This window comes from Mastigoproctus giganteus, chromosome 12, assembly GCF_048544385.1.
Source record: "Mastigoproctus giganteus isolate SK-2022 chromosome 12, ASM4854438v1, whole genome shotgun sequence".
Taxonomy (NCBI): domain Eukaryota; kingdom Metazoa; phylum Arthropoda; class Arachnida; order Uropygi; family Thelyphonidae; genus Mastigoproctus; species Mastigoproctus giganteus.
Window position 1 is genome coordinate 155,240,247 of NC_143586.1, and position 26,385 is coordinate 155,266,631.

Consider the following 26,385-nt stretch of genomic DNA (forward strand, 5'->3'; position numbering starts at 1 on the left):
ACAAAACATTGAAATTTTCCCTCTCGAGAACTGATGAACAGTGCCGTCTACCGACTTACAGTGACGTTTCCGGTTATGGGTTCTTAAGCGATTTACATTCCTTTAGATGTTACCTACATCCCCTAATCCTTTGTACCAATATTTTTGAGACACCCTGTATATGCAAACAAACAATAATATATGCTTGACAAAAAAAAAGAAAAAGTCATGAATTTACTATCACCAACAAGGATGTGTGAAGTTTTATTGCAATATTGCTTTTGGCAGGATATCACAACCTCTCTCAAGAAAGAATGTATTAATCACTGGATGAGGACTTTGGTGTCTCGTGCATTTATAATGCCATGCCAAGAGATCGATATCTAGAAATAAAGAGATTTGTACATCTGGCCAATAATGAAATTGGAAAGTGTCAAGATCGAATGTACAAAGTTAGGCTAATAACAAATATGCTCATAAAACAATTTTGCCAGTAGGGTTTTTTCACAAGGATCTGTCAATAGATGAGTCATTGGTGACGTATTTTGAACATAATCCAGCTAAACAATTTATCAAGGGAAAACCAGTGAGGTTCGGTCTAAGTTTGCAGATGATATAAGAGTTGGCAGGGTGATTGATGACAGTGATGAGGATGACAGGCACAGACTTTCAAATTACAATACACTTGGATGAAGTGTAATTGCAATTTGAAATCTTGTTAAAATTGATTGATATGCCCCATAAGAAATGCCCATTTCTCTAGTAACTTTGTGGATAGTTAAATGTTGAACACAACTTGATGAAATCATTGGTTTCTGAAGAATTTGAAAGACTGTCTGAGTGAGGATCTTCTTTGAAGGACAAGTGGCTTTTCAAATTTTGTGAAAGTATTTGAATGATATGTAGCATCTCAAACTGTTTTTAATAGTTTCTGTCACATTTTTCTTTAATTCAAAACAAAATTTGATGCTAATTCACTGCTCTGAAAATCACTCATTTTAAAATGGACAAAGCATAGAAAGCATCTATTCATTATGAGCTGATTCGGATTGCAGATAAATGAATGATTCATGCATTACTTTATCTTTAGGAGGAGCACAATATGAGATACAGATAAAATGACGCCCTTTTACACTACAAACATAGTTTTTTGCCTTTTAAGAGTGATCTGTGGTGTATTCACACCAATATTATATAGATTACTTTATCCAGATAAGTCACTGAACCATTTTCAATATACAAAGCCACACCCAAACTTTTTGATCATACCTCATATACATCTTCAACAATGTATAAAAAGAAATATATTTAATTAGTAAAAGTGCAGATTTTTATTTTAATGCAGGCAAGGATTGAAATAATACAATAATAAATGCTAATCTGTTCTACCTTCTCTCATGCTGTCTGCAGAAGCATTGTTCTCTCTGTTGATAACAAAAGTTTTGTATTATTCTCACTTTATAAATGGTAAACCTAAAATGGTAAATCCACAAGGAAACCTAAAATTAGTAATTGAAAACAAATTATAATTTTTAGGTAGAATTGTGGATAATGATGTTCCTAAAGTAAGTGCAAGTCCAAGCCTGTTGCTGATCACGAAGGGAACAAAGCTTATCCAGGCTGAATGATAGAAAAATAGAACACAGTGTCGCATCTGTTGACATAAAAATTGCTTTATTATTTATTTTTTATTATTATTTATTCTAGTCGTATTCTGGGATTTTGTTTTTAGAATTCAAAAACTTATTTGTGTCATTTGAATAAATAAGCATATTTAGTTGAGTATAGAATAAACTAATTTGAAGTTTTTGATAAACTATCCCAAACCAGTATTTTCATATTCTGTCATCTGGTTTATTTATTTATTATAAACTTACAGGTTCGTCACATCCTGCGACGCCGTTGCGAAGTTCCTAATCTTCAACACATGACTGACATACAATTTACGTACGAAGCAAATTATTTAACTCAGTACATCAGTAAATTAGGCTGTCTTATTGTTGATCAACAGCCTGTAGGAAGTGGTACACCATTACTTAGAGGGCCACCGCAAACTGCACAGCCAGGCATGAATCATTGTTTACCCACTTCAAATCAGGTAGAGTTGGGAAAGTTATTATTAGTTATAACAGTTGTCAGCATGAATTTCTTTCGAAATTTATTTTTTAATATATTCTAAGTATTACATATTGTCATGCAGAAAAGTAAGCAGATGAAAACTGGGAAAGATATGTCATAAGATTGAATTTGAAATAGGCTCTCTTGTAGAATTTTCAGACACTTAATTTAGTGTGTTAAAAATGTGTTAAAAACTGCCATGTTTTGTTTTTTTAAACTTTGCAGTTGCACCCTTTTCTCATTAAATTATGGCTTAATATTCTTGGTTTTCATATCTAAACCCCAGATATTTATTGCACACTATTCTAAGACAGAACATTATTTTTCTTGTTTTTTTTTTATCATATATTCTGAAACCTCATTGGTCTGTGTCTCACTGTAGTTTGTTTAGTATCTTTACATGCCTTAATAATTCATATTTCTAACTAGGCGAATTTACTTCTATTTTAACTGATAATATAGTTCTGACTAATCATTTTGAACCATGCTAAATTAGCTGATTATTTGTTATTTCATTTTATTAATTATAAAGAATGGTGCATTTTTGTAGTTACTATGTGTTGTGATATCAGCAATTTGAAGAATTGAACAGCTTTCATACTACAGAAGACTGTGATATGTTACTGTGAGATCTTCTTGTGAGTTGTTACTTCTATTAAAAAATTTTCATTTCAAATTTCCTTTTATTTTGTTCATCCATTTATATTTGCATCACTTTTTATTATTAAGCAGAAACACATATGTGAAGGAAAATTTGCATGTTGCATGATTAGCCCCCATGAGTTTAGTAAATCAGGCTGCAATAAAACAGCTACTATGAAGTTGTTATCCCTTCTGGCCATGGTTGTCCACACCATAAATAGATGTGTTTATTTATTTACTTATATATAGAAAGATATTAGATATATATCCTTGGTTCAGTGGGTGAATCATTTTTCCATGTGGCTGAGTCTTAGGCTCAGATTTCCTTGATGACTAGAGGAACATTTTCTTGCCATTTTCTTCCATTACTGCAACTTTTCTTTAATTGAAAATTTAACTCCTGAGTGGAAACAACAATATGAAGGGATCGTTCTTGGGCCAACTGTAGAATTGAAATGAAACAAAGGCAGCAGTCATTACTGCAGTCGGTAGTCAGTGTGGATGATACATGTGATTGCCTCAGGTAGGGCCAGTGACCATTTTGAGGTAATAATGGGAGTGATGTAGCTTATCTTGTCAAAATTAATATCCTGCTTAAAATTGTTAACTATGCTACCTGCCTTTGTATCATCAGCAAACATCGACATTAAACTTGAAAACCTAAATACATGTCATTAATTGGGAACAGTAAGGCATCTTTGGACCTTATGGGATTCTGCTTTTGCATCCATGAAGCAAAGGGACCACTTAGAGCCACTTTCTCTTCTATTGCCTAACCATCTGTTTATCTACTGTAATTTACTGCTAATGTCACAGTGAATTGTCCTTCATATGGAACTATCAAAAGTTCGGATACCATCTAAGTTATGTAAAAATTATTCTTTGCATTCAGTTCCTTCATGATCATCTCTTAATTGCTAATCACATTGACCAGGTGTGATTTCTCCTTAATAAATTCATTCCGTGATTGTTTTATAGTTCCATTCCTGCCAAATGATCTTGCAGGTTACTAACATATACCATTAGAGATGTAAAAATTGGATTGTTAATTGTATGTAGATGATACCATGCTGTTAAACATCATGCCTGCAAGATCTTTATGAATTTCAGTAAATTTGAAAAGATTGTAGACAATTTGACATGAAAATTGGTTGCACAAAAACAGAACTGTTGTTGGAAGAAACAACGAAAATTTTAAGTTTAGGCTGAATTACCAAAAATTGGAATGAGTCAGTAATTTTATATATCATGGAACAGTTTTAATAAGGGTAGATGATTAGAAATCGTTGGAAATAAACAACAGAATAAGTAAAGCACTATCTATGAGAAGCCATTTAAAGAAATTTATTTGTAGTAAAAGAGAAATTATCCAAAAGACAAAATTAGTGCTTCATAATGCATTTTTAAACCTATTTTAACCAAAGGAGCTTAGAGTAGGTATGAAATAAAGGACTTGAATTGATCAAAAATTTGAATCTTCAGAAAGGAGAGTTTTAATAAAAATAACTGCATCTAATAGATGGAAGAAATGGCAAGACATATTGCCAATGAGAAAATAAAGACAAAATCTTGTTAACTGATATTCAATGAAAGTTAAGTGATGCTGTGAACTTACGATGGTATGGGCATGTAGAAAGGATGGGAGAAGGTTGTTTAAGCAGAAAATAATATTTGAAGCTAAAAGGAATGTTACTAATCATAGAAGCAGACAAAGAAGATTTATTGATAGTGTCAAGCAGTCATCAGAGTAAAGAGGGCTTACTCTGGCTGAGCTAAAGATCTGATAGGAAATAGGCTAGCATAGCAGAAAATAGTGAATGTAAGGTAAATAATCTAGAAGCACTGATTTATCTTATTCTAGTGACCTGCTTACCCACTGGATATAACATATTTGGATGATGATAACAGTCATGCTTTTTTTTTTTTTTTTTTTTATTAGCCTAATAGGCATCAACTCAGCATTCTGAGTTGATTCATTTATGAGAGCTTGAAAAACAGGGTGGATGCTCTTGAAGGAATTAAATTGGGGGCCATCAGGCAGATGCTCACCTCAATACTAGAGCTTGCACATCAGGCCACACAGCAACAACCCCAAGGCAGAATGTGCTGGCTCCACAGGAGGTAGCAATTGTTAGGGAAACAGGAAATATATTGTGCAAAAAGGATAGGTTTGAATAGGACCAGGGTATATTTGTCAGGGACAAAAGTGTAGCAGATATCTTTTAAGGGCACAAAAGGTGATAGTGTTGTGCATGTTGACACTGATGACATTAAGAGAAGGTCTGTAGACTTATTTAACAAGTACAGGACAGTGTTGAGAAAAAGTCGAAAAAGACACTTAAATAAGTGTCTGTGCAATTCTGCCCAGATACAACAGGAGAGAGTACATTATGATAGCTTTGCAATCAATTTTGCCCTGGAGAGATTGTGCAAGGCTCATTGAGTAAAATTTTTCTCAACATGGTCTGTGCTTGTTAACAGGAGGACTGCTTCTACAGGGATGGGATACACCTAAATAGAAAGGGTGCAAGAATATTTGCCTATTCTATTGAGGCAGTGTTAGGTATGATAGCTTGCAGTGGGGTGATACACAGATTAATAGATTAACAATAGCTACAGGCAGAGATAAAAAATTATTCTTGCACTGCTTCTATTGGAACATGCAGGGGGGGGGGAGAAAGAAGAGAATATAAAAACAAATTATAAATATACAGACTTATTTAAAAAATTTCTCCAATGTTTGCTTTAAATCCTTAGCAGTTAAATTTTCAATACATTCTTGTAACCCATACACATTATTGTACAGGTTACAAGAATGTATTGTTATGGAGCACATAGAACTTAAGGGAGGGAGAGAAAAGTGAAGAATACAAATTTTTCACTTTTCCCTCCCTCCTTCCTTTAAGTTCTAATGCACTCCATAACACTTCAAAAGATTTCCTCATTTTTCTCATTGGCATAACTCTCTGGACTTTGATATTGTCATTGTCAAAATTTTCATTTTCCTCAGTGTCAGGCTAATCTAGTATAATTCCATCAACTATATCCTTTACTCGCAGATCACCTGTTGTCAGAAGATTTTCATCAATTATCCACCCTTTGAAATATTGTGTAATATTAACACATGTTGACTGCTATGGCTTATTTGGGTAAACGGGTCTCCGACGGCAATCTAAGTTAGACATGCTAAATATATTCAAAATCCAAATTATAATATATATTCATCACCAAAACTCATAAAAAAAGTTTATTGTTGTTAAAAAAAGCTTCTCAGATTATCTCGTAGATGGCATGTGTAATAGAATATTCCTCGTGGTAGCCAACTACGAGTCAATGTGATTAACTCAGACGTATCATTACTTGCAGAATTCACTGTATATGAGTCAGTACTGTGCATAAATCTGTAGTAGTGGCACAGACTTTACAAAAAAAAAAAAAAAAAAAAAAAAAACCTAAAATATGGATAAAAAGAGACCACTGACTGAAGAAGAGCTTGAGCTCTATGCTAATAGAAGTGACTCAGAATTTGAAGAGGTTTTTGATGAGCTGTACGGTTCTGGTTCCGCAAGTGACAATTATGAAAATGGACAACAGAACTTAGTGTACAAAAATTGTTAGACCTATATTTTACAGAAGAATTTCTTACATTATTAGTTGAACAAACTAATTTATACGCTTTGAAAGAAATTGAAAAATCTGGACAATCGCGAAAATCTGCCAGGAGGTCATCAAGATGGACACTGACATCTCAGAAATGAAAGTGTTTTTTGGACTTTTGTTACAAATGGGTCCTTGTTCTTTTCCTTCAATAGAGCATTACTGGAATACAAGTGCATTCTACAATGTTACGTTTTGGCGATCATTTATGAGTTTAAATAGATTCCAATTTATATTACAATATTTTCACTTCACAGATAATTCATTACAATTTGCTGACAGGCTATACAAGATAAGACCGATTTTGAATCATATCAATAATGTTATGCACAATAATTACTTATCAAATAAAAACATCTGTATTGACGAGTAGATGATGTTGTGGCGTGTGAGACTAAATTTTCAGTACGTAAAAAATTACACGTTGTTGAAATGGTCGAGGTACGTAACCAGAATGGAAAAATTTTGATAAAACCAAACAGAATTCAACATTACAAAGCGGAATGTCCAGCATAGATCGATTGGATCAAATGCTCTCGTATTATTCAATGCTAAGAAAAACCATCAGATGGCCAAAAAAAATGGCATTACATATTTTAGAAATATATATATGTAACGCATACATCATTTTCCATCAAGTTACAGGTTCCACCGTAAAATCTCTAAAATTCAGAGAAACATCCACTGAATCTTTGATTGGAGAAAAAATTCTAAACATTCCAAAGAAGATTAGGCCTGAACTTGAAATTCATTATTTAGAAGCTATACCACACCAACTGAAAAAAAAAAAAAAAAAAAAAAACCCACACCCAACTAAGCTGTGTCGAGTATGTAAAAGAAATAAAAAATGCCGCGAAGCACTCTATTATTGTCCAGTGTGCCAAGGAAAGCCTGCCTCTTATGTAGAAGAATGTTTCAAGAAAAATTACAAATAAATATTATTTTAGTAGTAATTTCAATTAATTTTCTGTTTTCTGACGTCATGCTTGATTTTTCATTCTTATCCCAGAAGCCCACTATTCATCAGTTGCACGTATTTGCTACAAATATACTCGTAGCTGCGCCTAAAAGGCAAGTCATACCAGTCCGAGTTAACTTGTAGGTGGCGTCCTGGACCAGATCGCCAAATATGAGTTAACTCGTATTTGGCAGTCAATGTGTTAAATGAATTACTGGATATACTCTGTTGACACTGCATTATTTTCTTCAGTATTTATCACAACACCTGGCAGAATAAAGCCAGGTGTTATGATAAATACTGAAATAAAGCCTTTACGAAAACAAGTTCTTGATTGTTCGGAAATTAAATCTCAAGCACTAGCCATCATATACACTGCATCTAATAAGTTAATTTGCTCTGTCCTTAGCACTTGGGCATCATTGCTTTCTTCAATTTCTGCAATCATTTTTTGTTGCATTGCACTGCTGTTGAAAACCTATGCACTATTTACATTGTATTCACTGCACATTTGGATGAGCTGTACAGTTATCTAAGGTAAGCACAATTTTTTTACTGACTTGTGATAATTCTCTGTCTCATTCTTTCAGAAAGTCAACAAAAATTTGAGATGTCATCCATTCATTTGCGTTGCTCTTATATTCAAGTGGTAGGATTTTTTTTATCCCATTGAAGATGTGAATGCTTAGTTTTTCCCAATTATGAAAAACTTTTTTTATTGTGCCTGTCATATTGCATATCAGAAGTACAGTCACTCTTTCTATCTTTGCTTTTTTTTTTTTTTTTTTACCGGCTATTGAATATTCATTTCTGAATAATGAAGTATGCTCTGAAATAAACACCATCTGTGTTGAAAATACAGTCAGAACTAAATTCTTTCAAAAAATTAGTATTAAGACATTTTTCACCCATATTTTGTGATGAGCCAGTATCTGGGTCATTTTTCTCTGTGAAATTTTTTGTACACTGTGGTCTCTTCCCTTCCACCTGCTTAGCCACACTTCTGTATGTTTAAAATCATTTATACTGAGTTCATTTGCAAATTCCTTCACCTTTTCACATTTATATTTCTGCTGGTAGGAGCATTTTTTAAGCTTTTATTTGTGAACCAACTCAGAAGTACTTTTTCCACAAATTCATTCTTTCCACATCCTTTTCTTTTCCTGTTCAGATTTTCATCCTCGGTCACTCCTAATTCATGCGATTTTTCTATTCTTTAAAAGTTACACAAAAAGAGGCTGTGAAACACTGAGTTTTAATGCAGCTTATCTCTGACTATACCTAGGTAAGGCATTATAAGCACTTAGAATTTTGTTCTTTTCACTCAAACTTAAATCTCTACATTTCTGTGACATTTCTTTTCTAATTAAAAAGAAATCATGGGTTTGATTCTCGATGAATGTCAGTTGCAAACTGAAGTGTATTATAGGAAGCAGACAGTGGATACTGTACTGTGAGAACACGTGATTACTTGTGGGAAAACTTCAAATACAGTGGTACCTTGGATTACGAGTAACTTGGTATGCGAGTGTTTTGCAAGACGAGCAAAAATTTTTAATAAATTTTAACTTGATAAACGAGCGAGGTCTTGCACTACGAGTACAGTCAGTCCTCGTATAATATGTGTTTACACTACACAAATTCGATCATACACAATTTATAAATAGGGGAACGATATCTTATATAACACGAGCCGAATTCGCTTATGCACAATTAGCCTTTGTGTTTACAAGAAATGGCAGTCGAACGCAGAATCACCCCCAACCGAACGCAACCCGATAGGAATGAAGAGAAGATTTTGAAAATGTATTTATGGTTTTTTATATCAGTGAAGGGGAAACACATTTCACCATAATAACGTAAAAACCAACACAATTCCAGCTATCGGTATAATCGCAAAAGCAATTAGATCGAGTTTACTACCAGTTTATAACAGATTCACTCGCAGAAACGCAACTGGAAATTGTTTTTATTGTTTTATGGTAGTAACCCCTAGAAATGTGCTTTAGTAAAATGTAAGGTGTTAATAGTGTATCTCGGCCTTTACGGTGTTGTTTATTCAGTTGCTACACGCGCAGCTTTGTTTATGTGTATCAAGCGTGCCTCCTCGTTTTGTAATTGTGCTTTATTCCCTAAAAATGAGTAAAATAATTAAAAGGTTTGAAAAGAAAGCATCCTGGCGAAGACACTGCAGATTCAGAGAGAAAAAAAAAAAAAGCAATATCGATAAACAGAGGCGGACTGGGTCAAAAATTCTTACCCGGGAAAATTTATAGTGGCCTCATACTACGGTTTATGGCCAAAATCACACCGGCCTCCGGCCCACCGGGCTACACGCGTGCAGCTTTGTTTATGTGTATCAAGCGTGCCTCCTCGTTTTGTAATAGTGCGAGCGATGAATCTGATTTCCGTGAAATCCTCAAAAGGAGGCAAAAGCAAGTGTCATTGGAAAAATTCCTTGTTAAAGTCGCACAAAAAGAAAAAATCAACAGATAGCAGTGATTCCGTTAGAGACAGTGAAAGTCGTCCTACCCAATAATTAATAAATTCGATTGCTTTATGTATATTAAATTTAAATATTAAAAATATAAAAAGGTATGTATTTAGTATTAATCATTTTTACAGTATATGAATATTTTTGAGTTTTGGAACAAATCATCTGGGTTTCCATTATTTCTTATGGGGAAATTCGCTTTGATATACGAGTGCTTTGGATTACGAGCACGTTTCCGGAATGAATTATGCTCGCAAACCAAGGTACCACTGTATTTGGACAGTGTAATTAAACTTCAATGACTTGCTGTACATGGTTGTAAAACTTTACAATAATGGGTTAGATTGCTCCTTTTCCCAACTGTATAGCCTGATAGGAAGAGTATGACTTTCTTGATTATTCACTTGCTTTGTTTACAGGCACTCTCTTGCTTTTCCTGAAGGTTACAGTCATGTGGCAGGAAGTTAAAAGAGTACCACTTTCATGTGACAAGGTCATAAATAATCAACAAATTTGTTCTTCTTTATACTCTGGCATTACCACCAGGTCAGTGGAGTTTACAATAAATCAGTCAATACAAATGTTAATCGTATTTAGCAGTCACGGGCTTGAACCCCAGTCCACTCAAGGAGAGCATGCTACTGCACTCGCATTCCTGACCACTTGGCTATGTCAGGCCATTTCTGACTTATACACAGTTTTAGGTGTTCTGGAAAGCATATTTCTCCTAATCTTTCAAAATGAAATAAATGACAGTATGATCAAATAAAGTGGCAGAATTTTTATACCTTATAATTACAGTTTTGGATTTTCATTTTTGATCATGATAAGTGGCTGATAACAATAACCAGCAATAACATTAACCAAAATTCACCATACTTTTTTGTGGGGGGGTTTACATTTGGTATGAAAATAAGGTTATATTCATTGTTCTTTAAGAGCCGAAGAATGCTAACTCTTCCACTATCTGTTAAACTAAAAGAAAAGAAAATTTTTTTTTTTAATATAATCTACACCATATAACATGGTGTAGATTATATAAAATGTGAAATAGAACTAAGTTAAATATTCACACAAAAAATATTTTTTATTTCCAAAAATATGCCTAATTGGATTTTAATTGTCTGTTATAATTAAATGTTTCTCCACTCATTAGGTCCCACCAAATGCAAATGCTAGGACTGTGTCAGCTGGGCAACAAATTGCAGTAGGAAATATGCCAAGTACTCAACGAGGACAAATGACTGTTCAGGTGAATCAACAGCAGCACAGTGGACTTTATGGACAGCCTCAGGTGTCATCTTCTACTCATCCTGCTACAAATATGAATCCTAATAACTCTGGTCAGTTGCGACACCTTCTTAACACGACTCCTCAGGTTCCTTCTACATATGCAAGACCTCAACCTCAGGGCAGTATATCTCAGTCACAAGCAAATTCCTTTACTGTTCCATCAAATGTATCATATAGTCAGAGATCAGTTGCTGCACCAGTCAGACAGCAGACACAGCCTCCCCCACCACCTTTATACCAACCTACCACACTTCCTATGCCTCTGCCACGGAATTCAAGTATAACCATTTCACCGGTAACGATGCCAGCAGCACCCAAGCAGAGGTAATAATATCTTAAGTAAGATTTGGGGAGAGAATCATTAATGAATGAATATTTTATACAAGCAAGTGTTTGAATAAAGTTTTAGTTATCTTCGTTCCAAACTCTCCTAATAAAATGAAAATTTGAAAACTAATTCATTTTATATAGGGTGATGCATAAATATACTGTACATTTGAATTGTATATATTTTACACTACACTTTATTAAAATAAGAAATATTTGGATTGCACTTATAAAAGTACACAAATCTTGCTGAGATGTTCTTATTTTCTTTGCAGCTTACTATTTCTAATGATATGAATTTTTAAAAGATTTAAAAAATATAAATGGCCTGGTTAATAGGTCTGTGTCCTCTGAATCTCAGTTTTTGACCTGATATATGATCTGAGGTATAAGAACAAGGTATATGATATAAGGTTAAGGAACAAGGTATATGATATAAGCCTATGCAGTTAAGATTATTGAAATGTTCTCCTTTATTTTTTTCTTTCATAAAGGCTTTGTGGTACTGGATGAGATGAAGCTTCAGTGGTTAATAAAAAAAAAAAAAAGGCCATACATAGACTAGAAATAATTTATGCTTTAGGGGATTTAACACTTTTGCTGCTGACTTTTCCAGTGACGGTTTAGAGCCAGGATTGAGTCGGTCTAGATTGGAAAGGGCAGAAACAATTTTTGGCTTTCTTTTCATTATGACTGAATTAATTGGTTTCTGGCGAAGGCTGCTTGACAAAAAATATCCGGTTTTTCTTCTGTCAAAGTGGTAGAAAAAGTTCTAAAAGTAGATTGGTTTTCCCTCCAAGTGGATTAAAATTGGAAGGTGCATATCCACATTCAGAAAGCAGTGAAAATGTTATGTTCATAAAGAAAACAGTATTGGTATCCACTGATATTATAGTGGCATAAGACATAAAGGGAAATTTTTTATTGTCTTCCAAATTATAGCATTAATTACCAGAAACAGTTAAAACAGGTAGAATATTTTTACATAAAATTTTGTGTACTAATAAGTGAAAAAGGTGCTCAAGAAGTATGACCACAATGTCTAGAAAGATTTTTTATCAGCTAGCTGCTCTTTCCAGAGCATGACAGAGCAAGAAAGGTACGTGTCACAAGCTAAGTAACTCCAATTAAAAGAGTTTTGTGTGAAATTAAGGTTTGATGAGAAAACTCTTTTGAATCTAAAGGAAAGTTTTGTTGAAATTTCTCTGATTTGGAATATACGTAGAAGGATTCAAGAATATATTTAACTCTCGTGTAATTTTATGTGTCTTGTGTTTTATTCATCCTCGTATAAACAAAAAGTTAACCACATTTGAGAATAACCAAAATAAATATATTTTAGTCAGTTTTTGCTAGAATTCCTGAGTGCATTAATTGTTTATCTGTGGCATTTATGAAAAGGGAAAATCTCAAAGATATGTTTTGTATATTTGCTCAGATTGCGTTTATTTAACTAAAATGGGAACAACAAATATTGACATTTTATGCAGAATCAAGGATATTAAAATTTTCAGGAAATAAATTGAAATTAGCTAAAAAGGCTAACGTTATGGAATACAGCTAAATATATTTTAATTGCAGGTTAGATTTTGAGTTTTTATTTTTTTTTATTTTTTATTTTAATATACTTAACTATAGTTAATACAGTAGAACACGGATAAGAAATTCCCGCATAAGGTTTCCCGTGTACTAGGTTTGCTTTCTTAAGTCCCAATTTCAATTCTATATATTGTAATGTGGTCGAAGCCCAAAGAAATACTTCACACGTTGACAAAGTGAAGCACAGTGAAACATTTGCCGTTAAGTTCTCAAGGTTTCTGAATTACTTAGTGGATTGTTGCTGTTTTTTTTTTTTTTTTTTTTTTTTGTTATTTGTTATTTGTTGACACATCAGCTTCTGTGGCCATAATGCACCTCCCAAAGTTTTTGCATTTACTCTGATCCAAGCTGGGGGCACCTCTGTAGCCAGGTGGGCAGGAGCAGCAGTGTGTAGCACACGCTTCTTGATTAGACCAGGGTTCGAGCCCATGACCACCAAATATGGAGGATGCGGAAACATCAGGGAATGACCACTGCATATCCCCAGAGCAATATGGCCCTAGTTGCTAATGCTCCTAAAAACCAAATAATGACAACAAAAACAATTGATCCAAGCCCGAGGTGGGATTCGAACCAACGACCTTTGCCTTACCAGGGAGGCAATGGATTGTTGCTGTGTGTCTTTATTGTAATTGTGACATAAGGTATGTTGAAAGCTGAACTTTATTTATTTTTGTAGATTACCATTAGTATTCTTGGAAATTTTTTAAAAATAATTGCATTTTTGTCTATCTACCATATTGTTTTTTTATTCATCCCTCCTTGGCAGTTTTATTTTAATGCTACAACTATTAATTATTAATTATACTATATTATAATTTTCTAATTTGGAAGGATGAACTCCAAAGGAATAAAAAGAAAGGCTTTGAAAAACTTGATGTCATAAAAATAGTGGAATCAAATCCCACTTTGCACACGAGTCGAGGTGGCAAAAAAACCTAATATGGCAGTTTCTACAGTAAATGAAATTATGTCACGAAAAGAAGTGTTGAATTCAAATGCCCTTAATGTTTCATGTAAAGTTAAAAGGAGATGAACTGGAAAATGTGGAGATGTGGAGAAGGCATTGGTGGTTTGGTTTCAGTGGATATCTGCTATAAATATTCCAGTTAATGGCAGTTTGTTGAGAGAGAAGGGCATCGAAATTGCTGATAGGCTTGGAGTGGAATTCATTCTTTCCAATTGATGGATTGATAGATTTAAGAAGAAATATGGTTTAGTTTACAAAGTAATTTGCGGAGAACTTTCTAGTGTGAGTATGTTACGTTGATGAGTGGAGAAAAAGGAAACTACATGCTTTGATCAAACACTATTCTATATAGAAAGTGTGATATTTTTAATGTTGATGAATTTAATGTTAACTCTTTTATAATCTACTTCCTAATAAGACTTATGCATAATAAAAGAGGCCTACGTGCTCCGGATTCATAATGCGAAAAAATTTATTTGTTGCACAGAGCATTAAACTACAATACATAAAATTAGCTTTCGGCTGGGTGGCAGCCTTCATCGGATTAAAATACTTGAATGGCAGTTAGAATAGTGATGCACTGACAGGATGGTGCGTGAGGCGCGTGGTTAATTGTTTGTTGATGTTTGTGGCTGTGACGTATGGTGGTGACGTGGCCAGCGTTTGTCTATGGATAGAATTACTGACTCTGTGATGGGATTAACTTGACAACCACTGTTCCTGTTCATAGAGGTGTCCGAGCATTTTATATTTAACGATTCCAACCAGGTACGCCTTAGGTAATGGTGGGACCTGTCCACAACCACGACATCGCGGCTCGGCAATAGCTGAGTGTTCCACATCTGCCAAACGGATCGCCCTTTTATGTTCTGAGAGGCGTTTCTCGAGTCGACGTCCAGTTCCCCAAAGTAGCAGCTCGTGCAGTCACGGCAAGAGATGCGATAGACCAAACCGCTCTGTAGAAGGGTGGGGACAGGTGCTTTTATGTTGGAAATGAGAGAACGCAGTTTCTTGCCTGGCAGTTGGACGCACTTTATCCCATATGACTTTAGGATTCTACTGATCTGTTGTGACAAGTTGGGGTAGTATGGGATGAATGCCCTCGTGGATGACTCATCACTGTTGGCGTTGCTGTTGGTCGTCACGTTGTCGCGTGCTTGTAGATCACACCTGTCAAGGACGTCGATAGGGTAGCCACACCTCGTAAGGTCTACTTTGACTCTGGTGACCTCTTTGCGCCTTTCATCTGTGGTGCTGGAGTGTGTCCAGGCGCGACTTAGCAAGGTTTGGGCAGTGGAGAGGAGGTGGCCCCGTGCGTGTGCTGACCGGAAGTTGGTAAATTGGCCAGCACACATAGGCTTACGATAAACTGTCGTCTTCAAGCATGTGTCTTCGCGCCGGACAAGTGTATCTAGGTATGGTATAGAGTTGTTCGACTCCAGCTCAATCGTGAATTTTATGAAGGGCGATAGTGAGTTGAGGTGGGTTAGGAGTCGCTGACCTCAGTCTCTAGGGATGACTACGAACACATCGTCTACATAGCGACACCAAAAGGCGATGTGATCTGGTGCGTGTGTAAACGCACGTCCCTCTAGCTCCTCCATTACGATGTTTGCTGTGACCGAGCTGACAGGGGAACCCATGGCTGTGCCATGTATCTGCTGGTAGATTGAGTCATTAAACATGATTGCACCCCCTGTTAAGCACAGTCTGAGGCCGGCGGAAATGTCATCAGGCGTCAGTCTAGTTCTGTCGCTAAGGGTTCCATCATTGTCCAAGAGTTGTTTTGCACAAGAGATGGCAAGTTCCACCGGGATGGAGGTAAAGAGTGATATGACATCGAACGATGCCATGACTTGATCTTGCGAGATGGATATAGTGCGGATCCTTTCTATGAACTCAACACTGTTGGAGACGGTGTAGGTGGTCTTGCCAACTAGAGGAGAAAGAAGTCTCGAGACAAATTTACACAGCTCATAAGTCGGTGATCCACAGCAGGATACAATAGGTCTTAGAGGTGTGCCTTCTTTATGCACCTTTGGCAGGCCGTAAAACCGTGGGATCTGACACCCGGAGGCACGGAGGTGATTACGGGTTGACTGTGTGATTTTTCTCTTGTTTCAGCCAAGTGTTGATGAGGATATTCACCTCTGACTTCCATCGTTCCAAAGCCCTGTTGGGATTGACGGTTAAGGGTTTGTAGACGGTAGTGTCTCGTAAGAGCAGTAAGGCTTTCGCCATGTAATCAGTGCGGTTCATTACAACTATACGACGGCCTTTGTCCGCCGGTAGAATGACGATGGACGTATTCCGTTTCAGTGCCTTGAGGGTAGAAATCTGTATACGGCTGAGGTTTGAAGAGACGGGGCGAGCATGGTGTAGAACTGCTGCAGTCTTTAAGTGGATTGTGTTGGCTACATCTTCTGGGAGGCGTGATAAGTTTGCTTCCACACCCAAGGCGATGTCGGTGATCGGTGGGTGCTTTGGAAGAACGGCAAATGTCATGCCAAGGGTCAATAAGTTTATTTGTTCTGCAGATAACTGCTTGCTGCTTAGGTTCAATACGAAATCCGTGCAATTTGTGATAGGGGCATTACGCTGGCAACGAAATTGATGGGATTAATTAATTAAAGTATTGAACTTACGTTTCTGTCGGGCACAATAACGATCTGATTCTCTGACGGCCTGGTAACATAAAGTATTGATTACCTTGGTGTAAATAGGATCGGGAATCCGAGTCTTAAGGTCGGCTAGTAGGGCTGCTTTGCTCGCTGAAGTACGTTGTATGTCATGATGGAGGCAGCCGATCCATATGCGCAGAGTACTGAAGCCGAAGTTCCGACAGGCACGTCCCATATGCTCATTAGGAAACGATTGTTTGTAGCGAAATCCTTTCGGAATAATCCTGTTAGCTTTGCATCTATGTGCAAACCTCAGGTGTTGTCTGCTACGGGCTATGAAGATAAAATCTTTCTGGAGTCTCACGACCATATCGTATGTTGGTTGGCCAAGAACAGTCCGTACATAATAAAAGAGGCCTACGTGCTCCGGATTCATAATGCGAAAAAATTTATTTGTTGCACAGAGCATTAAACTACAATACATAAAATTAGCTTTCGGCTGGGTGGCAGCCTTTATCGGATTAAAATACTTGAATGGCAGTTAGAATAGTGATGCACTGCCAGGATGGTGCGTGAGGCGCGTGGTTAATTGTTTGTTGATGTTTGTAGCTGTGACGTATGGTGGTGACGTGGCTAGCGTTTGTCTATGGATAGAATTACTGACTCTGTGATGGGATTAACTTGACAACCACTGTTCCTATTCATAGAGGTGTCCGAGCATTTTATATTTAACGATTCCAACCAGGTACGCCTTAGGTAATGGTGGGACCTGTCCACAACCACGACATCGCGGTGTGGGTCGATGTCGTGGTGGGTTGTCCAGACATGCTCGGCGATAGCTGAGTGTTCCACATCTGCCAAACGGATCGCCCTTTTATGTTCTGAGAGGCGTTTCTCGAGTCGACGTCCAGTCTCTCCAAAGTAGCAGCTCATGCAGTCACGACAAGAGATGCGATAGACCAAACCGCTCTGTAGAAGGGTGGGGACAGGTGCTTTTATGTTGGAAATGAGAGAACGCAGTTTCTTGCCTGGCAGTTGGATGCACTTTATCCCATATGACTTTAGGATTCTACCGATCTGTTGTGACAAGTTGGGGTAGTATGGGATGAATGCCCTCGTGGATGACTCGTCACTGTTGGCGTTGCTGTTGGTCGTCACGTTGTCGCGTGCTTGTAGATCACACCTGTCAAGGACGTCGATAGGGTAGCCACACCTCGTAAGGTCTACTTGGCTCTGGTGACCTCTTTGCGCCTTTCATCTGCGGTGCTGGAGTGTGTCCAGGCGCGACTTAGCAAGGTTCGGTCAGTGGAGAGGAGGTGGCCCCGTGCGTGTTCTGACCGGAAGACTTACGGTACCATACCTAGATACACTTGTCCGGCGCGAAGACACATGCTTGAAGACGACAGTTTATCGTAAGCCTATGTGTGCTGGCCAATTTACCAACTTCCGGTCAGCACACGCAAGGGATCCACCTCCTCTCCACTGCCCGAACCTTGCTAAGTCGTGCCTGGACACACTCCATCACCGCAGATGAAAGGCGCAAAGAGGTCACCAGAGCCAAGTAGACCTTATGAGGTGTGGCTACCCTATCGACGTCCTTGACAGGTGTGATCTACAAGCACGCGACAATGTGACGACCAACAGCAACGCCAACAGTGACGAGTCATCCACGAGGGCATTCATCCCATACTGCCCCAACTTGTCACAACAGATCGGTAGAATCCTAAAGTCATATGGGATAAAGTGCATCCAACTGCCAGGCAAGAAACTGCGTTCTCTCATTTCCAACATAAAAGCACCTGTCCCCACCCTTCTACAGAGCGGTTTGGTCTATCGCATCTCTTGTCGTGACTGCATGAGCTGCTACTTTGGAGAGACTGGACGTCGACTCGAGAAACGCCTCTCAGAACATAAAAGGGCGATCCGTTTGGCAGATGTGGAACACTCAGCTATCGCCGAGCATGTCTGGACAATCCACCACGACATCGACCCACACCGCGATGTCGTGGTTGTGGACAGGTCCCACCATTACCTAAGGCGTACCTGGTTGGAATCGTTAAATATAAAATGCTCGGACACCTCTATGAACAGGAACAGTGGTTGTCAAGTTAATCCCATCACAGAGTCAGTAATTCTATCCACAGACAAACGCTGGCCACGTCACCACCATACGTCACAGCCACAAACATCAACAAACAATTAACCACGCGCCTCACGCACCATCCTGTCAGTGCATCACTATTCTAACTGCCATTCAAGTATTTTAATCCGATGAAGGCTGCCACCCAGCCGAAAGCTAATTTTATGTATTGTAGTTTAATGCTCTGTGCAACAAATAAATTTTTTCGCATTTTTCGCAAGACTTATGCATTCAAAGGACAGAATTTCCATGGTGGTAAGGAAAGAATTAGTGCTAGTGGGGGCTAATATGGATGGCTCAGAGAAACTACCATTGCCTGTGATAGGAAAACCCAAGAAACCATTCTGTTTCAAGAATGTGAAAATACTTAACATGTAAATGCTGGAACAAAAAAACAGCATGGATGACCTGTGCTCTTCTTGATGAGTGTTTAAGAGATCTAGATTCAAAGAGGTCAGGAGAGAATAGAAAAATTCTTTTATTTGTCGATAACTGCCATGCTCATCCGAAAAACAATGAGCACTTGAACAATGCCCATGTGGAGTTCTTCCCTGGGGATTCCACGTCAGTTGTGCAACCAATGTTAGTTAGTTTGACTTCTGTTCCAGGGAGTCACTGGTTATAATGTAGTCACTGGTTAAAGATGCATTGCAGAATCATCTAGACAAGACTGTAGTAATAATTCAGACACAGCATGGGTTTGTTAAGGAGAAGTCTTGTCTGACCAATTTGATTGGATACTATGATGTGGTCACAAAGGAATTGGATGCAAAAAAAATTTTGATATCATATACAGTAATACCCCGACTTACGCTACCCCGACTTACGCGAACTCGGAGTTACGCGGTTCTTGATTTTTTCGTTTGGCAACGCTGCCGCCCACTATCTTCAAGGTCGTTTTTCATATGTTATCGATATACGGTGCGACGGCGGAGAATGAGAGCGAAAGATGAACAAAATTCAACTTTGCTGCTTTTATGTTTTTTATATCAGTGAAGGGGAAACACATTTCACCATAATAACGTAAAAAGCAACACAATTCCAGCTATCGGTATAATCGCAAATGCAATTAGATCGAGTTTACTACCAGTTTATAACAGATTTCACTAGCAGAAACGCAACTGGATTTTTATTGTTTTATGGTAGTAACCCCTAGAAATGTGAGGTGTTAATAGCGTATCTCTGCCTTTATGGTGTTGTTTATTCAGTTGCTACATGCGCGCAGCTTTGTTTATGCGTATCAAGCGTGCCTCCTCGTTTTGTAATTGTGCTTTATTCCCTAAAAATGAGTAAAATACTTAATTAAAAGGTGTGAAAAGGAAGCGTCCTGGTGAAGACACTGCAGATTCAGAGAGAAAAAGAAAAGCAATTATCGATAAACAGAGGCGGACTGGGTCAAAAATTCTTACCCAGGAAAATTTATAGTGGCCTCATACTATGGTTTATGGCCAAAATCACACTGGCCCACTGGGGTTTCCCCGGTAAGGCTTATGGCCAGTCCGCCTCTGTCGATAGAGAAAAAATATGAAATTGTGAAACGCTTTGAGCGAAATGAAAGACCATGTGATATTGCACGTGCTACAGGCCTAAATGAAGCAACGGCGAAAAGCACATGGAACGAAGAACGCGTTATAGCTACAAAGCAAGGAATAAAAAAAATTATTAGCTTGCTACGAAGAAATTCTGCGTGAAAAAAAGAACGCGCTGTGTCGTCAGACGAATTTGTTAGATTTTATGAAGCCATCGACATCGAAATAACTTTTTAACGTAAGTCATTTGTTTTTTTAATACATATTTTGTATTAATATGTATAAAGAACTGCAATTTTATTAATATTTTTCTTCTAAACTAGTGTTTTTGTTAGTCCTTGGTCCCAATTAAACAAAATTTATATGTATTTATATGCAAAGTTGTACCCCGACTTACGCGAATTCGACTTACGCGATTTTCGTCGGACCCACCTATCGCGTAACTTCGGGGTATTACTGTACTTGGATTTCAGGAAAGCTTTTGATACTGTTTCACATGGAAAACTACTGTACAAATTGGAGCAGTATGGCATTAACCAGTCAAACATCTTTTTATCCATTTTTACAATGGATAAAAGGATGGTTGAGTGGGAGAAGACAGAGTGGTATTTAATGGACACTTCTCTTTGTGGACTAATGTTTATTAGTGGTATCCCCCAGGGTTCAGTGTTGGGTCCATTGTTGTTTTGTATATTTATCAGTGATATTGATGAAGGTATATCAAGCTTAATGTCAAAGTTTGCAGATGATACAAAGGTTGGCAGGGTTGTCAATAACAGTAATGGCAGTATGCTGCTGCTGCTGCAACAGGATCTAGAAAAGTTGGGCAGATGGAGTTTAATATTGACAAATGCAAAGTTCTGCATATGGGTAACAGTAACCCCAGAGTAACATACCAATTGGGTGATGTTATACTCAGGTAGTGAAGAATGAAAGTGACGTAGGGGTAATTTTGCAATCAGATATGAAGTTTCCTGAGCCGTGCAGACAGGCTGCCAGAGTAGATCATGGGGTCTTGTCAATGATATGCAGAAATTTTGCGAGCAAGGGTAAGGAGGTGATTATACCCTTGTATAAGGGAATAATTATTCCCTTGTAAGGCAGTGGTCAGGCCACACCTTGAGTGTGGACTGGCCATTGCATACAGGTCTGGAAGCCTCGTTTTAGGAATGATATAGAGTGCTAAAACGAGTACAGGGCAACAAGACTGGTGAGGGGAACAAAGGAGTGCTCTTACAAAGAAAGGCTCAAGTTCTGCAAATTACAGTGTCTAGATACTAGGCACCTGTGAATTGATCTGATTGAGGTGTATAAGGCCTTGAATGGATTGAGCAGCTCATGCTGATGGAATTCTTCCTCTTGCTCAGATTACAAACCTGTGGGGGCATAAATAGATGTGTGGAAATTTCCCTTCATCTAGCGGGTGGTTGATTGCTGGTGCAAACAACTTCCATCTGTTGTTCTGGAAGTTGATAGCTTAAATAAATTCAAGGCAGAACTAGACAAACATTGGGAACAAATGGATGGGTGAAATGGAAAGGGTTGTTTTTTTTTTTTTTTTTTTGGTTCATGCTATATAAGCTTGCTTTGTTTCATTATGTACCTCTACTAATGCTAATACAATGGATCAGGAGTGATCAAAGTTTTAAAGATGGATTTTCATAAGTACTTTGTACATAAATTACTTACCCTAGTAAAACTGAATGGAAAAACTGAAAAGTTCAAAATTTCTTTATTAGATGCACTGCATTATTTAGAAGCATCATGGGATACACTGAGCCTTAAAAATTCCCTTAAAAAGGCCGGGTTCATAATGATATAGGAGAAAGTGTTGAAAGTGATGAACTGGAAGGGATTTCTTTTGACAAATGGGATTTCCTACGGAGTAATTTGGGATTTGCAGTAAATTTTTATGATTATGTTGATGTAGACAATGATGTTATTGCATGTGAATTGCAAAGTATTGAAGATATTTGCAATGAAGATCAAAACATGGCTGATAGTCAGTCTGAACAGGAAGGTGAGCCTGCTGTACCAACACTCCAAGATGCAATGATTGGTTTCTCTTCACTGCAGCAATTCAGTAATAGTGTCTGGTTTTCCTGAGTCATTGTTGAAATGTTAGGGAATTTTATCTATTCTGTGTGAAGCTTTCCCCAAAATATTTGTAGCAGTTTTCTCTGGATAACTACTTGAATAAAATTATAAACATTTTTTAGTTATTTTTTTTTGTACTACTTGTAATTATTGTAATTGATTTTTATCATTCTCATTGCATCCTCATTTCAAAATCTTATTAAATCATGACTAATAAATATTAATATGTGTTGCATTAAATGATAAATTTTGTTCTTGATAATTTTCTTACATTTCACATGATTATTCATATATATGTACAGTGAAACTTCCCTTTAACAGACAGCCATGGGGAACGAGAAGTTGTCCGTTAGAGAAAAGTGTCCGCTAACAAGAAGTCTGAGGGAGAAGAAAAAAGAAATAAATAAATAAAAATCATTAAAACGTTTAATTTAAAATTAAATTAAAATATATACAGACTTTGCACAATATTTTTGTAAATAATATACATACAATTGTGCTATGCATATTATGACTTTATCTTAAGAAAAATACATACAGTAATCACTTATTTTCTTCTGCGCCTTCTTCCAGCTGATAATTTTGTTTTCAACATTTGTTTGGAGTGAAGAAACCATCGAAAGTCCTTCAGTATCTCCTTCAGCGTCGAAAAACATTTTTAAACGATTGATTTGTATGAGCGCTTCTTCTATTTTCATTGATGGTTCGTTGTTAATGTGTTCTTCGACAGAATGACCTCCTTTCATTTATTCATCCTCATGAGGAACTTCTTGAAAAATATCGATGATAATGTCGTTGATATCTAGAGCACCATCTTCTGTAGTGAGGTTCGAGTCTATATCTTTGTAGCCAGGGTCACTTGAAACGGAAGTATCGTACATTATCAATAGATGTTGAAGTTCTTATTCTTCTTTGTGCTCCACATTGCTGTTAACAACTTCAATTTTTGCGTTTGAGAAGCCAGACTTAACAAAACAGTTCACGACAGTTTGTTTTCTAATTGCATTTACTGAAGAGGAAATCCATTGAATCAGCATCTGGGATGCTGAGTTTTTTTGCAAGGTCACTCGCACATGTTACATCATTCATGTTTGCAATGAGATGTCTTAAAACACGTTTTCTGTAGTGAAGTTTAAAATTTTTTATTATCCCTTGATCCAAGGGCTGACACTCTGCAGATGTGTTTGGTGGCAGAAAAACGATTTGAATGTTGGACAATTCAATGTGCGGGTGAGATGCAGCATTATCCATGAAAAGAATAATTTTTCTGTTTTGACGAATCATGTTTTGGTTAAAGTGACTTATCCATTCGCTCACGATATCTCGTGTCATCCACGCTTTTTTATTAGACTTCCAGTCAACATTCAAAAGATTTAACTTTATGCCCTTGAAACAACGAGATTTTGTGGTTTTTCTATAACAAGAGATTGTTCAAAGTCTCCCAGCATATTTGTACACAATAGTACAGTCAAGCGTTCCTTATAAATTTTTCCGCCCTGGCACTTTTCGTTTTTTAGACTCATTGTTTTTTTCAGGAAGAACTTTAAAAAACAACCCTGTTTCGTCACAGTTGTAAATATCCTTAATTTTGCAGCGAGATTGCGAACACTATTTTTTTGCCGATCATACGCATTAATGAGTTCGACTTTATCTTTTAAAGTTAAATGTTTACGGGAAGACATTGTGCACTTCACACGACACTGAACAAAACTGAAAACCGAAACTCAAAAGACGAAAGGCCGACCAAATTTCCCCCCCCCCCTGCACACACTGAATTCATCAAAAGTTTTACACGTGCCTTAAAATTCTTGAAAAAGGGTTTAGAACCGCGACGTAAACCTCGATAAAATTCAGAGAGTCGGAAATAGAAAATAAACACACGATTGAGGCAATACATGGAAGAAACGTTCCTAGAATAAGGGCTGTGAGCTCGTCCGCTGTCCGTTATGGGGAGATCAAATTAAGTGCTAATCTAAACGAAACAGTGCAGATTGCCTGTCCGCGTCCGTTACAGAGAATGTCCGCTAGACAGAAGCTGAAAACACGTTAAAACCAATAGAGGAGAGTTGGGGAATTTGAAAATGTCCGTTAAAGAGAGGTGTCCGTTAGGAGAAGTTTCACTGTGTATTTTCAGTTTTATTTGCCTAGTTAATATTTCATACCCTTAAGTCGTTTTCTCTTCTAAGAAATTTTCCCTTGTAAGAAGTTCTAAACCTCTGGTACCTTGGAAAACTTCTTATCCGGGTTCTACTGTATATAGTTTGATTTCCTATAGTCAAGTTGGTTAGTTTATTTTTGTATTTTGATAAGTATTTGGAAAGCTACAGCTTAATATTCAGATTTCGTTTGCTATCAATATTTTGGCAGGAACTTCATAACTTTCATTGGGCAGCTTAAATTTAATTTCATTAGTAGTTAAAAGTATTGTATTGTTAGTATTGTATCCATATTGTAAGTTTAAATTTGTAAAGTATTTGGAAAGCTACAGCTTGATATTCAGATAGCCTTTGTTATTGATATTTTGGCAAAAATTTACTAACTTTCATTCGGTAGCTTAAACTTAACTTCTTTAGTGATTTAAGTTTTGTGAACAGTTTAATTTCTGAAATATTTCGTTAACATAAATTCTGTAATATATTGTAAATTTTAATTTTGTAATCTTTGTAAAATTCAAATTTTACTTAAATTACGGTTGCTACAAGATCCACTTGCAGTACAAAGTCCAGGGACATCAAGAATCAAACTGAAATGCCTGCAGGAATTTCTGGTGTTAGTCGCTTGTTGTTTGTTTGTTATTTGGTTTTTAGAAGCATTAGCAACTAAGGCCATATTGCTCTGGGGATATGCGGTGGTCATTCTCTGACCTTTCTGCATCCTCCGTATTTGGTGGTCACGGGCTCGAACCCCGGTCTAATCAAGAAGCGTGTGCTATGCACTGCTGCTTCTGCTCACCTGGTTAAGGAGGCGCCCGTGTTAGTCATGACTTCATTTGTATAGCTTGTGGCATGTATTCTAAGGCTGGTCTAGTAGACAGACCTAGCTCATCAGGTAATTGTTTTCTTTGCAACTGATGTAAAGAGTTTACCGATCTCAAATTACAACTTGGTGTGTTATGAGAAGAATTTGAGCCACTGAAGAAATGAGTACTTGCCCTAGAAACAAATGTAACTGGAAACTCATCAGGAACTCAAGTATCTCCTGACCTGCCAAGTGATGCGCCCTCGATTCAGGACTCAGAAAAGAATAGTCAATCACAGACTTCTGGTTTGAAGGTGATCTAGTTTTATTGGGCAACTCTGTTGTCAGGGAAACAAGTAATATTTTAAACAGGTGGTCTAGAACCAGATTGTGTTTGTTAGGAGCAACAGTTGATGATGTTACTAACAGATTGTCAGATTTTAAGGGAGGTAAAGAGAGAATTATTATTCATGTGGGGACTAACAATATTAAACAAACATGGCCTGACCATCTGTTGGAGAAGTATAGGACTATGCTTAAAAAATGCTGTGAGTTAGGTCAAAATGTATGTCTGCAATTCTGTCCAGACCAGACACGATAAGAGGGGCTATATACTGAAAGCCTTGTGGATTGACTTGAGGGAATTTGTAAGGCTCTAGGGGGAAAATTTTTATCAGTGTGGCCTGCATTTGTAGGCAGTAGGAATCTCTTTTGTAGAGATGGTATTCATTTGAACAAAGGTGGTGCAAGGATTTTTGCCAGTATCATTGAAGATACCCCAAGTGTTCACGGAAACTGCTAGTTAGGGGGAGAAGATTAATTTATATCTGTGGTCAAAGTAATGCTTGCACTCACCTCATAAATTCTTTTTGTTGACACAACAGCCAATGTTTATAAGACGTTCTGAGGGTAGCAATGTTTCAAATGAGAGGGAAGTTATAGCTTGGGATACAAATCTAAATAACTTCAAGGGGTGTGTCAGGGTAGTACACTATAGAAAATA

The 26,385-nt window shown here is 37.1% G+C and overlaps 1 protein-coding gene across 1 annotated transcript in view; it reads left to right on the forward strand.

Moving 5' to 3' along the window:
- Positions 1 to 26,385, forward strand: part of LOC150077530 (transcription intermediary factor 1-alpha-like) — a 337,193-nt gene that overhangs the window by 120,120 nt on the left and 190,688 nt on the right. The window contains exons 5-6 of the mRNA XM_090385676.1: positions 1,859 to 2,077; positions 11,005 to 11,465. Coding sequence (XP_090241802.1) covers positions 1,859 to 2,077; positions 11,005 to 11,465 — 680 coding nt within the window. The remainder of the gene's footprint in view (positions 1 to 1,858; positions 2,078 to 11,004; positions 11,466 to 26,385) is intronic.